Source organism: Abramis brama (genome assembly GCF_963993115.1).
Source record: "Abramis brama genome assembly, chromosome: 15".
NCBI lineage: Eukaryota > Metazoa > Chordata > Actinopteri > Cypriniformes > Leuciscidae > Abramis > Abramis brama.
This window is the reverse complement of record NC_139977.1, coordinates 31,635,940-31,649,091: the sequence shown is the minus strand read 5'-3', so window position 1 is coordinate 31,649,091 and position 13,152 is coordinate 31,635,940. Positions and strand designations below refer to the sequence as shown.

At 37.4% G+C, this 13,152-nt stretch overlaps 1 protein-coding gene across 2 annotated transcripts; it reads right to left on the bottom strand.

The window, feature by feature from the left end:
- Positions 1-1,877: 1,877 nt before the first annotated feature.
- LOC311096914 (uncharacterized protein) lies at positions 1,878-12,914 on the bottom strand. 2 transcript variants are annotated; one of them, XM_084136338.1, is made up of 9 exons: positions 12,731-12,914; positions 12,594-12,617; positions 12,024-12,050; positions 11,564-11,668; positions 3,907-4,773; positions 3,413-3,538; positions 3,015-3,146; positions 2,774-2,821; positions 1,878-2,291 (listed from the first exon to the last, which is right to left on the bottom strand). In XM_084136338.1, exons 1-8 carry the CDS (start codon positions 12,753-12,755, stop codon positions 2,784-2,786), a joined length of 1,344 nt encoding a protein of 447 aa, XP_083992464.1. In that variant the 5' UTR covers positions 12,756-12,914; the 3' UTR covers positions 1,878-2,291; positions 2,774-2,783. The 2 variants fall into 2 exon arrangements, with proteins under 2 accessions (XP_083992464.1, XP_083992465.1); XM_084136339.1 differs by lacking the exon at positions 3,907-4,773 and having other exon boundaries at positions 12,731-12,879.
- Between the last annotated feature and the right edge of the window lie 238 nt (positions 12,915-13,152).

The following is a 13,152-nucleotide window of genomic DNA, read 5'->3' as shown; positions in this document are numbered from 1 at the left end:
CAATACAAGTGTTTCTTACAGGATTTTTGTTAAAACTATGGTGGTGGGACCTCGGTCCTTCTAGGGGGGTTCCGGGGCATGCCCCCCCGTGAGAAAATTTTGTGCATTTTAATGTTAAATTCATCAATCTGGTGCACTTTGAGAATTCAAAATTAAAAGCTCCAACCCATATTCAGTGTGCAAATTAAACAAAGAAAAATTCAAACCTCTTTTAGTTACCGTGTCTATTTACATTACACCTACTACATAATAATAGTTATAATATTAATCCAATGACAGTAATAGCCATATTTTGTAAAACAAATGCACTAAAAAATAAAGGAAACTTTCATAATTAGTGTTGTACCAATTTCTATACTTGAAAGAGATAAGCACATGATCTTTTATTTTGACGCAAACTGCATCAAGCTTTTATTTTGGCGGAAAACATGGTTTACAAACGCCTCTCATTAAATTTCTAGTGAATTGCGGTAATCGTCATCTATGCAGATGTGGAAATGATCTGTAACTCGGTTATGGGTTCCTGCACTCATGACATAGCCTAAGTGTTTTGAAAGTAGTTCTGCTTACTGCAGGCTCTACACTCTCATCTCTCTCCTGATCCTCCTCACTATCATCATCTGCCGCTGGAGCTGATGAAGGGCAGAAAACATATATTTTGACACAGTTTACAGTGTCTGCTTTAAGAGCCTTTTAAGGAATTTAACACTTCCCATAAATCCTGATGTACTCTTTACATCATAAGAAGGATGGCGTCTACGCTAATATCAGTCTCTCTGTTTATCCCGAGGTTTACCGCAGTCCGCCGGATCCAGGCCGTATCCAGATCTGATGAAGGACCTGCGCCTGAACCCGACGGCAACGCAGTCCTGAAGTGTCAACTAGTCTCTCCCCTAAGGCCTCCTTCCCTTCCCTTTACCTCTGTACGGATAAAGCGTTGTCGGGATAATCCCGGTTCACGTGGCTACACGGAAGCGATACAAATTCTGTATTCTAAATTTTAAGGCCAGACAAGTAGTTTGTTGAGGGTTGGTTTGTAAAGAAGGAATACACGCCTGCGCACTTATATATTTAAATGTGCATACCTTAAGACTAAACGAGTAATACGCATGTGCATGCTGTCAGCGTTCTCACGGGTTCACATTTTTAAAGTTTGCGCAGAGGGAACTTAAGGGTTTTCTGTTAGAACGGTGTTGTGTTAGCGGCCCCTAAGTTAATAACTAATAATCGTTGCGACGGAAGTGAATCAATCAAACTAACTTTAGCTGGACAATAACTTTATTCTAGAGCTGCTGTAAAGCCAAACCAGTCTCTGTTACTTTAATGTCCTATTATCACTGTAAATCTTCATTGAAACAATCTACATTGTTAAAAGTGCTATATAAATGAAGATGACTTGACTTTTATTTTTCTCCTATTTTCAAAAAGTTTTATGTTAAGTAGTGTAGCCTATTTGTGCTTAATTAATGCCAATTAATGTTTCATGGATTTTCCTAGAATGTTTCACAGGTTGCCACTGCCGGTTATGGCTTAGAAGGGTAAAATAAAATGTATATGAATCCAATCACCTTGGATTAGGGTTTCCACAACTCAAAAATCCCAGATTAGCCCCTAGTTCCAACCATTGCTCAGGGAAGGCTTTATTTCAGTTGTTTAGAAAGAAAGAGTCATCACTATATTCATAAGATTTTATCATCAAAAAAAAATGTATAGTGAAAAAAAAACCTTACATGTGCCTGTGATTTGATTATTGTGGTGTCATCACAGGTCGCAGGTAGGTACAGACATATAGATTGAGAGATTAAGCACATGATCCTTAACCTTGTTTACACATAGTATTCTTCTTATTAACTGATATTATCTTCTAAAATGTCATGTAGTGTTGAATTTGTTTATTTATAGATTGTAGAAAGAACATTTCTAAAAAGCTTTATTGTAAAGCACAATGTTATAATCCATGTCATCCTGTAACATGTCATGTTTTACATAAAACTTAAATAAAAAAGTAGAAACACTATTATAATACAACAATATACAAAATGTGCCATCTATCAGCAAAGATAGACTTTTACTGACATTTACTGCTTAGTGTGACAGTTGTTGATTGTGGAAAGAGATGGACTTTAACCACTTGTGTTTTCCAGAAGTTAGTGACATAGAGCCAGACTGAGTACTGTTGGCATAACATTCCCGGGTTTGTCGTTTAAGGCAGAGGTTATAACCAGCAGTCAATACTGAGGATACTGAGAATTTCATCTGTTCTGCAGTCACATACTTTCTGTAGATGCAGCCTGAATAAGAGGAAAATAATCATCACATTAATTTTCACTGGATAATAATAAAAATGGTAGTTATGATTTTGTAAATGTCACATTAACAATACATCCAAACACACTTGCACAATTACAATCCATTCGCTGTGGATGTTAATTTATAATAAGCTTTAAAACAAATCATGCAGTTGATCTGGTCAAGAAATAGGGATGTTTTAACAAAGATTAAAGGCTGACTGAGGTTAAACTAAACATACTTTAAATCGGCTGTTTGCATGTATCTGGTGGTTTAATAAAGATGTTTAAATGTTATTTTGTTAATGGGTCCATCAGTTTGTAGACAAGTATTGAGATGACACATAAATAATAATAATGCTTCATGTAACATAATTGATATTCATCATGGACAAGAAAAGGGGAGTGTGTGTGTGTGTGTGTGTGTGTCTGATAGCTTTGTGCAGAACTGTTTCCAACTTAGATATTTGATCCTCAAAACTCACCTCAGTCCATTCAGAGAACAAACCATGGTCCATCTTCACTTTTAGACACTAAAAACAAAAAGTGCATTTATGTGCCAGTTTTTTTTTTAAATAAATGCATGTTTTTAATATATAATTTGTACTAAAATTGTTTGCTTAATCAGATTTATTAGTTTATTAGCTTTTTGAAACATGTAATTAAATTACGGTACACATTAACATTTTCTTTAAATGAGACAAACATGGTTGATAGAATTCTTACTGTTGGGCGGATCAATTTCCTTGCTGTCCCGTCTCACTGGTTTCAGACTGTAAACATACTGTGATCCACTGCGTTGTGAATCTTCCCCTCTGGTCTCAATCTGTCCTTCTCTTTCATCTTTGTGCTCTGACACTTAAAAAATGAAGATATGAATCATATCATGTTAGCTATTTTAGACACTTAGAACAGAGTTTTGTTTAGATGAAATTTGTTTAAGATATAATTCATTTGAATATAGAAATAGGTTTAGAGGATTTTCTGCGGAAATTGTTTGCTTGATTAGATTTTTTATTGATATACACTGTTACACAGTTCAAACTAATTGGTAACATTTTGGAATAACACATAATTTCACTAAAACAAAGTTACTAGCATTGAAGTTTATTGACAATTCTTACTGTTGGGCGGATCAATTTCCTTGCTGCCCCGTCTCACTGGTTTCAGTCCTTCAAATTTTTGTGATCCACTTGCTTGTGAATCTTCATCTCTGGTCTCAATCTCTTCTTCACTTTCATCTTTATGCACTTTAAAAAACAAATACAGAAAATTAGAATATGTGCTTACATGATCGAACATTTAAGGGAGGCTAAAATATTTCTAATGAGCACCACATTTTTCTATTCAGATATAAAGTGTGTCATATATGTTACCTGACAATCATGAAGGACAAAGTTACCAAGCAACATAAAACAAATGGACTTGCATACTCAGTTTCGCCAAGCTTGTGCCTAGACTTTTGCTCAAATATTCAAAATTCTTTAATCTTGCCCAGTGACTTTGTGTGTATGACATATTGCATAGCACTGCACTTAAATCAGGACCCACTGTTCTTTCAGATGCTCTTAAATAGTGTAACTGATTGTGTTAACTCTCCAGTGTACTAGATACTTACCGGCCTGTCTTTGTGCTGTCCTTGGCTGTCCTCTTGTTAGCAGGGCTTGCTCAGCTCCTGCTTCAGTCAGTATTTGTTCTAGTGCTTTGCGCTTGTGTCTCTCTTCGTGCAGCATTGCATCTTTCAGGTCAACTTCTGTTTTAAGGTCCATAATTTCCTTCTGTTTTTTTTGCAATGTCTCATTCATCTCTGTCAATTTTCTCAATAGTTCACTCTCCTTGGTTTCATATTCAGTCTTAAATTCCTGTTCAAGATGAACTGACATTTTTTTAAAGAACTCAAAATGATTTGTAAAAAATTTACTTTTTTTACTCTCTATCATTCTCTCCACTTCTACAAATAAGCTTGTTACATTTTGGTTCATGCTGCTTAATATATGGAACCTGTTTCCACATGCCTTAACACAATGATTATCTCTTGGCTGATTACGAGGTCGTGCATTGATGAACAGCACCATGCTGTAGTCTAAAGCCTCCTGACCAAACACTTCTCTGACTGCATCTAAAAGCCAATGCTCTTTATTGCTCTTGTCATCAATGACTAAGAGAAAGGCATGTGGTCCAGGAAAGACCAGAGATTCACAGAACTCCATTTCATTTTTCAATGATTGGACTGCATTTTTGAAAAACCAGAATGATTTCAAGCGTGCCAACCAGTTAGCTGGAGTTGTCACTACAGACACATGGCGATCCTGAACATAGCCCTCTCTTAACTCACATATTCCAGGACGGTTCCTCGTTGTCTGATTTTCTCCTAATATCAATGCACGAACTTCATTCATTAGAATATTATCACTTCCAAGCACTATAAATCTCATGTTTTTAATGGAGCCAGTGGAATGTCCTGCTGCTTGCGTGAATGTTCCATCTGTCAAAAAGGATAAAAGTGAGTCAATCACAAATGGAAAAGCATACCCTTAAAATAATACAATGATAAAACTGAGCATTTTAACCTTGGATGCTGATAAATAAGCTACAGATTAATACAGTATTTCAGCTTTGGTAAAATACACATAACAGCTATGACAAAAAACATCTGTTCACCACATTTATCACAGAATATTTTTTTTCTAAATAATGAGATGTTATCCTGGCCTCCAGGTCACTGTTGTATAAATTACCCTCCTTTTGGGCAATCTATGTTTTCTGCATAATTATGCTTGTTTTTCATTTCTCTTTTATTGAATGCCCATGTTTATAAACTCAGTTAAAAAGAAAGGTCTTCTCACTCTCAACTGCTTTTATTTACATGTAGTTTGGCATTAGAAAGGACGATCAGCTGATCTTCCAGGTCTCCCTGTAGCGCTGTCTTTGGTGCCTTACATTACAGACACGGCTGTTTATTGCTCTGTTCACATCTACAGTCCTCATGCCTCCTGAAGCAGGACTATGGCATGTTCACACAGGTGATCAGAGACCCTGAGCGTCATTCTGTGTTTTTCAGTCAGTAGAAAGATCTCCTTAATGTCCTAAGCATTCTTTTTACGGTCGCATTGACCGAATATTTTCAGTCATTGCCTGAAGTTTTTTAGCAGTGACGGAAAAATCTTAAGGCAGTCCGTAATTTTGACAGATTACACTGAGGGTTATCAGTGGTCAATCAAACAGAATTTTTACAACCCTGTCCATCTGCTTGTCCCCCTCTGTGTTCGATCGCAATCAGGGCCCAGTACGGTTGCACCGCCCTAATGACGGCCCCGCTAACATTGAATACACAAGTATGTATTTAAATGCTTATCTTTGTATAACACTTTTAACTCATTACTTCACAATAAACCTAATGTAATAGAAAACCAGAAATCTTACCAAAAATGTACCACTTTAATTCACAAAATGGGCTTCTTTTAAAGGGCCCCTATTATGGATTTTTGAAAATGCCCTTTCATGTAGTGTGTAACATAGCTCTAAGTAAATGAAAACATCCTGCAAAAATTTAAATCTGAAAGTGCACCATACAGTGCTATGCATAAGTTTAGACACCCATTCTAAAGTTGACTAAAAAGAGGAATAAAAAATCATCTTTTGGAAATTGAACTTAATGCCTTAATTAAAAAAATTAGGAAAAATCCAACCTTTAAGGACACCAATTTTCTTTGTGAATGAATAATGTATCGTAATAAATGTTCTTCCTTAAAATACAGGGTGCATAAGTCTGGACCATACCTAGAGATTGGCATGGTTTTATTTCAGTTAGCCTAATAGCTGGTTTGATTTGCATTGAGAGATGATCTTATGGAAAGTACTCCATGCCAATCTCTAGGTATGGTGAAGGCTATGTGATGATGTGGGGCTATTTTAATTCCAAAGGCCAAGGGAACTTTATCAGGATGCATAGTATCCTGGATCCATGAAGTAACTGGCCTTTAAAAATAAAAATCTGCCTGCCTCTATGGGAATTTAACATAGGGGTGTCCAGACTTATGCACCCTGTATTTTAAGGAAGAACATTTATTTATTTACGATACATTATTCATTCACAAAGAAAATTGGTGTCCTTAAAGGTTGGATTTTTCCTAATTTTTTTAATTAAGGCATTAAGTTCAATTTCCAAAAGATGATTTTTTATTCCTCTTTTTAGTCAACTTTAGCATGGGTGTCTAAACTTATGCATAGCACTGTATATAAATTTATTGTCTTTCAAAAGTAAAAGTCAACTCTGAGAAAATTAAATGAATCGTTTTTCAAACGAGTCATAAGCCGTTTCATTGTGACGTCAAGACGAAACATTAGTATATTGCCCGCCCACTTATTGCACGAGCAGACACCAGAAAAAACTTGAACTTCAAACCAGCAGCTTATTCCTGTGGACACTGGACAGCATCATGTCGAGAAGACGCTGTGCTCTACAATGTGAAGGTAAAGCCAGTTTTTTTTCTCTGCCCAAGGACGAGCATGTGAAGAATCAGTGGTTAAAATTCATCTTTACCACGATATCACAGCAGTATAATCCTAAACTTTTGCTGTGTTCCCTTTATTTCACTGACGACTGCTTCTCAAATCTCAGAGTTCAATGCAGGATTCGCAAACCGCTTGCTCTTGAAAGATGGGGTTCAAAATTGAGTTTTATATTGTGTAGGTCTCCTGCCATCTGGCTAACTCACATTATCACTTACTTAAATACTTCTGCTAATCAGTTGTGGGCCACTTATTACCTATAACTGTGTCTATTAATGGTGATTGTCTGTTTTACCAACGTTTATGTTACATCAGATCATTCACTCTAGAGCTCGGCTAATGTATACATGCACTGTTATTGATACAGTTTCCACATATTCACTGCAATATATTTGAAAAATACTTGAAAAATTTGTTGATGGACATGCACCTGTTAATGCTGATGGTGAGCAATTACAGTTGTAACATCTCATAATGTCCCTCAAACTGAGTAGTGTATCACTGAGAAACACTGAGTCCTGCTCGAGCCATCATTGCGATGGAGGTTCGGGTTGAATAACAGTTCTTCCAATGTTTCATCATCGGACTCGCACTCGCATTGATATGGTCAAATCGACATCATTGTTCGTTACGGTGTTTAGTTTACGGTGTAGGAAGCCTCAGGACAAGCAGAGCTGACGTTGTTATGGCAATGGGCGGTTTTGTTTTCGACGCGCTGTACACGGTAGACCAATCACAACAGACTGAGCTGTCTGGCCAATCAGAGCAGAGTATATAGCGGAAAGGTGGGACACCTTTGATGCATGTAAACCTGTTGTAGGAGACTCCACAACAACATTAGGAAACTTTCAAATAGCATAATGGCGCTTTTCCACTACACAGTACCAGCTCGCCTCGGCTCGACTCGACTCGGCTCTGTTTGGTTTTCCACTGTGTAAAAGTTGTACCTGTACCTGCTTCCAGGTACTTTTTTTCGTACTACCTCCGGTGAGGTTCTGAAGCCCCGTTCACACCGCCAGCGACACGCAGCGACAAAGCGACATGATCCCATTAATTTCAATGGAGCGCTGGCGACATCCGGCGACACGAGCGACACAGTGACCGTTGGCGACAGAATGTGGGCGTGTCAAGCGACACGAGACGCGCGACAAAAGTTCAGAAATTTCAACTTTATGCAAATGAGAAGCGATTTTCGCAAGCGACAACCAATAGGAAAGAAGACTTTCAGTGGAGTTCAGCTCACGTCACCGTCTCGAGTGCAGGCAAGAAGAGTTCGAGGGCGATTTCACTGCTTTATATGATTTGACTGTATCAGGGTTGCCAACTCTCACGCATCTCGCGTGACAGTCACGCATTCAGCCTCAATCTCACGCTCTCACGCTCAACAACGAAATCTCACGCAAAAATAGACATTCTTCTGTGCTGTATTTTTTTTTTTCACTCATGTGCACTAAATTTAAGAATTACTATAAACAATTCAGGCTCTTAACTACTGGATGGACCACTAGTTATGGCGCAAATTAGTTAAAAATCTCCCAGAACCTAGAGCGAGCACGCATGCGAGACAGAGACTGTCGTCCAAACCAACCGATAGCGCCCGCACGCACGGCAGAGAGGGAAAGTCTTACAACTGCGCATTTTATCAGTTGCGGCGCCTTCATCTATAGGCTACACTGCAGCACGACGTATATTCACTTCAAATGTTGACGCAGAGGAACGGGACACTGCAGTTAACAAAAGTTCATTATTTGCATGTGCTTTAAAGCCTTGCCGGTTAAACATGTCATTCGCTGCTGATGCGCTGTTCAAATATGCGCTTTACTGAGCGCGTACACTCGACGCACACATGCACTAAAAGCCTGTTACTGGACTAAAAGTTATCTTTTGAGTCTTATATTGCGCTAATACGGTCAACTACAGACAATGTTTACATAAACAAAAGTTGGTTATGTCTAAAGTGAAAGCAAACAGAGAAAATTAATTAAAATCTGCTTGTCATATATGCGTGTATATTAGACGCGTCGCGTGCAGTTCTTAAAGAGACAGTAGCCCTAATAATAAACATGCTGCCGCTTGTTCTTAAAGAGATAGTTCACCCAAAACCAAACAGTTGCTGGTCCCCATTGACATACATAGTAGGAAAAAAATATACTATGGAAGTCACAGGGGTACATCAACTGTTTGGTTACTCACATTCTTTCAAATAACGTTTATTTTCAACAGAAGAAAGAAACTTATTCAGGTTTAAAACAACTTAAGAGAGTAAATTATGACTTTTGGGGGGGAGAACTATGCCGTTAATGTTAATAAAACAACAAAACACAGAGGAAATCATTCACTGCTCTTAACTGAGAACTTTAAGTCTGTTGTGTTTTATTTTCATATTTGTCCATTTAATTACTTTCTTCAATTCTACTGTTAAATACACCTAAAGCTGAAAAAATAAAGCACTGTTTATTTCATTTGTATATTAAGTTGTGTATGTGTAATATGTATCTCTGTTCTTAATTTTTAATGACAAAGAAAATCGTGACAAAGATTTTATCTTCGCCACTTTGACCTAAATGTCTGCCATTCTTTTTTATTTTATATTTTGTTACCTATATTTTGTTATAAGGCTTTGTTTTTAAAATAGGGACATTAGTTTGGCTGTAATGCTCAGTCACATGCAAAATAGTAAAACCAACATGAAAAAGAATCATGCTAAAATCGTGATTTTTTCTGAAAAAAATAAAAACAATTGTGATATTATTGCCATATCACCCACCCCAGATGTAAAAAAGTGCCTAGATGCGCTTAGATGCTAAAAATGTGTTATTATTGATCATTATATCACACTACAATTAAACATAATGAAACATTCATTTGAATTGAAATTATCCCCCCCCCTCCCCTCCCCCCCTCGGAAAAGTCTCACTCCGAGCTAAACTGAAAAGTTGGCAACCCTGACTGTATGGATATAATAAAATGATGCATGGAAAAGAAACTGTCGACATTCTCAGTGAGTTTAATTCACACATTTAGTTCGAGTGTTGTAATTTCATGATGCAAGTTTAGCACTGCTGCAGACAGTTCATTTTACAGTTTCCCCTGCATTATGTGGATTATAAGGGACAAGAAATGGATTATTTGTCAAATTCGAATGACGTTTTAGTAACTATTGACAGTATGAGTGAGTTTAATTTGTTGATTGATCGATCGTTAATGTAGTTAAATATTTAATGCACTGCACTGCTGTGGTTAATATAACAACACTCTCCCAACAGCATAATATTGATTTTAAATCTTTTAAGACCAATTCCTAGTCAAATTAGAATTATATCTCAGTTTTATATAACACTTGTGATGGTATATGCTCACGTGCAGTCTACCAATAACATTAGAGCGACAACACTAGGAACGCCCACAAGCGACTTCACTGTACATAGACTAGCGACATGCAGCGACAAAATCGCTGGCGGTGTGAACGGGGCTTAAGCCCCGTTCACACCGCCAGCGACACGCAGCGACAAAGCGACATGATCCCATTCATTTCAATGGAGCGCTGGCGACATCCGGCGACACGAGCGACAGTGACCGTTGGCGACAGAATGTGGGCGTGTCAAGCGACACGAGACGCGCGACAAAAGTTCAGAAATTTCAACTTTATGCAAATGAGAAGCGATTTTCGCGAGCGACAACCAATAGGAAAGAAGACTTTCAGTGGAGTTCAGCTTACGTCACCGTCTCGAGTGCAGGCAAGAAGAGTTCGAGGGCGATTTCACTGCTTTATATGATTTGACTGTATGGATATAATAAAATGATGCATGGAAAAGAAACTGTCGACATTCTCAGTGAGTTTAATTCACACATTTAGTTCGAGTGTTGTAATTTCATGATGCAAGTTTAGCACTGCTGCAGACAGTTCATTTTACAGTTTCCCCTGCATTATGTGGATTATAAGGGACAAGAAATGGATTATTTGTCAAATTCGAATGACGTTTTAGTAACTATTGACAGTATGAGTGAGTTTAATTTGTTGATTGATCGATCGTTAATGTAGTTAAATATTTAATGCACTGCACTGCTGTGGTTAATATAACAACACTCTCCCAACAGCATAATATTGATTTTAAATCTTTTAAGACCAATTCCTAGTCAAATTAGAATTATATCTCAGTTTTATATAACACTTGTGATGGTATATGCTCACGTGCAGTCTACCAATAACATTAGAGCGACAACACTAGGAACGCCCACAAGCGACTTCACTGTACATAGACTAGCGACATGCAGCGACAAAATCGCTGGCGGTGTGAACGGGGCTTTAAGCGGGCTGAGGCAAGCTGAGGCGATACTAAAATGTGACGTGAAAACACGACAGATTGCTGATTGGTCAGAGAGAATCGTCACTATTCACTGCGTCATCATTGCACGCGCCAGACGGAGTATCCTGAATTAAAAAAACAGCAAAAACAAAAATAAAAACATCCAAAAACAGCATACACTCGATTTCCTCCATTGTCCTGTGTGTGTGGGTAGCGGGTGTGTCTCGCGCGTCTCGCGTAAAAGATTAAGTCAGGGCAGTTTCCTGCGGCGTCGCTATGACGACCAGGTACTATTGTGGAGATACTATCTGCAATGGAAAACGGAGCGAAAAGCGAGTCGAGCCGAGGCGAGTCGAGTTGAGCTGGTACTGGTAATGGAAAAGCGCCATAATAGGGGCCCTTTAAGTAGCCTAATACCACAAATAATTGTTGATTATTCAATAAATAAACACATACATTGTGGTCCATGAGTTGAAGGATTTTCCTGCGTGTCCGCCACTGTCGACGGCCTGTGGCACTGTTGATGTGCTGTAAGTCTATAATCTGCATCATCATTTTCTCCTGTGAGTAAAAATATGTTTGCAGTTAAGACACATTCATGTTGGCCTGACATTTCAAGAGTTTAGAATAATGAGTTTGTCCTGATGTCCTCTTAGTCTGCTTAAAAGAGCTTCGGGTGCTTAAAACATGTGATTCTACAGAAACAAGTGCACTTATTCCAGGGGTTCAATAGAATCATGTAAAATTTGGAAATTTATAACATATATATATAACATTTTATAAAAATACACAAAGCTCTGGATAGCCAGGATTTCATCCAATTTATTAACACTACCACAGCATAAAGTATTACAAAGTCAATGCAACTCAATTTACCGGTATTCAAATCATGAACACATAAAGACAAATATCTTACCATCATTTTCATCTAAGAGACGAGTTTCTGTAAGAAGCACAAGAGACAAAGAGTGGTAGTGAATCAAGATTGATAATGGACTAAAATAATATTTAATGATTTGATCATATAGAACTGAATCTAAGATTAATAATATGATCCTTTATGCTCATGTCTGAAGTGTCTTATATTTACAGTGATTCAAATACAAGGGTGTAGCATACTGGAGTAATTACTATACTACTTAATAATTACTATACTTAAATATATACTGTATATATATTTATATATACTTTACCAAAGTACTTCTGAGAATTAATACTTTTACATTTACAAAGTCATGCAGGACACTATGACTGAAAAGTTAATGAAAAACTCCAGGAATCATGATTCCATCAGTCATGTTTTAAATAAAGCTTACTTTAAAACTTATAAGCACAATTAATTGTGATTTTTGTTCAATTTTTACTCAAGTGGGTTGTTTTGACTAGATATCTGACTTTTAATTTAGTCCGTTTTTGACCCAGTAAAGTTTAACTATAATGTATCTGTATTTTAGACCACTGATTTAATAACCTTAATTTAACTTACTCATTTCAAAATCGTCACGATGTCCTGAAAACACACACAAAAAAAGATTTAATATGATAAGCAATGCAAAAAGCAATTGCACTGAAACTAAGATTTCACCGTCTTCAAAGATGAAAGGTTAGTCTAAGTTTGCTTACCTTTACGGGCGTGTCTCCGAGCCATACTGCAGAGAATGAACAAATTATAAAATAAAACATAAAAAATGGCCAGTTATTAGGAAAAACATAGTCAACACAAACGCATTTTGAAGAAGAAATAACTTCCGCTCATTTCTAAAGTGAAAGTTACAGGGTTGTCCTTATGCTGCGTTCCAGACAGCTCGGAATTTGTATTTTTCCCACTTCGTTCATGGAAATAACGTCTGAGACTCAACACAAAGTCGGACGTTCGACCTATGAACTCGGTACATCGATTAAGCCCAACCTCAGCGAGACGCGTCATTTTTTACGTCACTTCAAAGATGTTTGTCCTCCTTCCAATGAGCATAAACGTACAAACAAACTTTGACATTAGACAGGAAGTTTATGTAATAATACCTTAGTTTTTGCTTTTCGTTAGC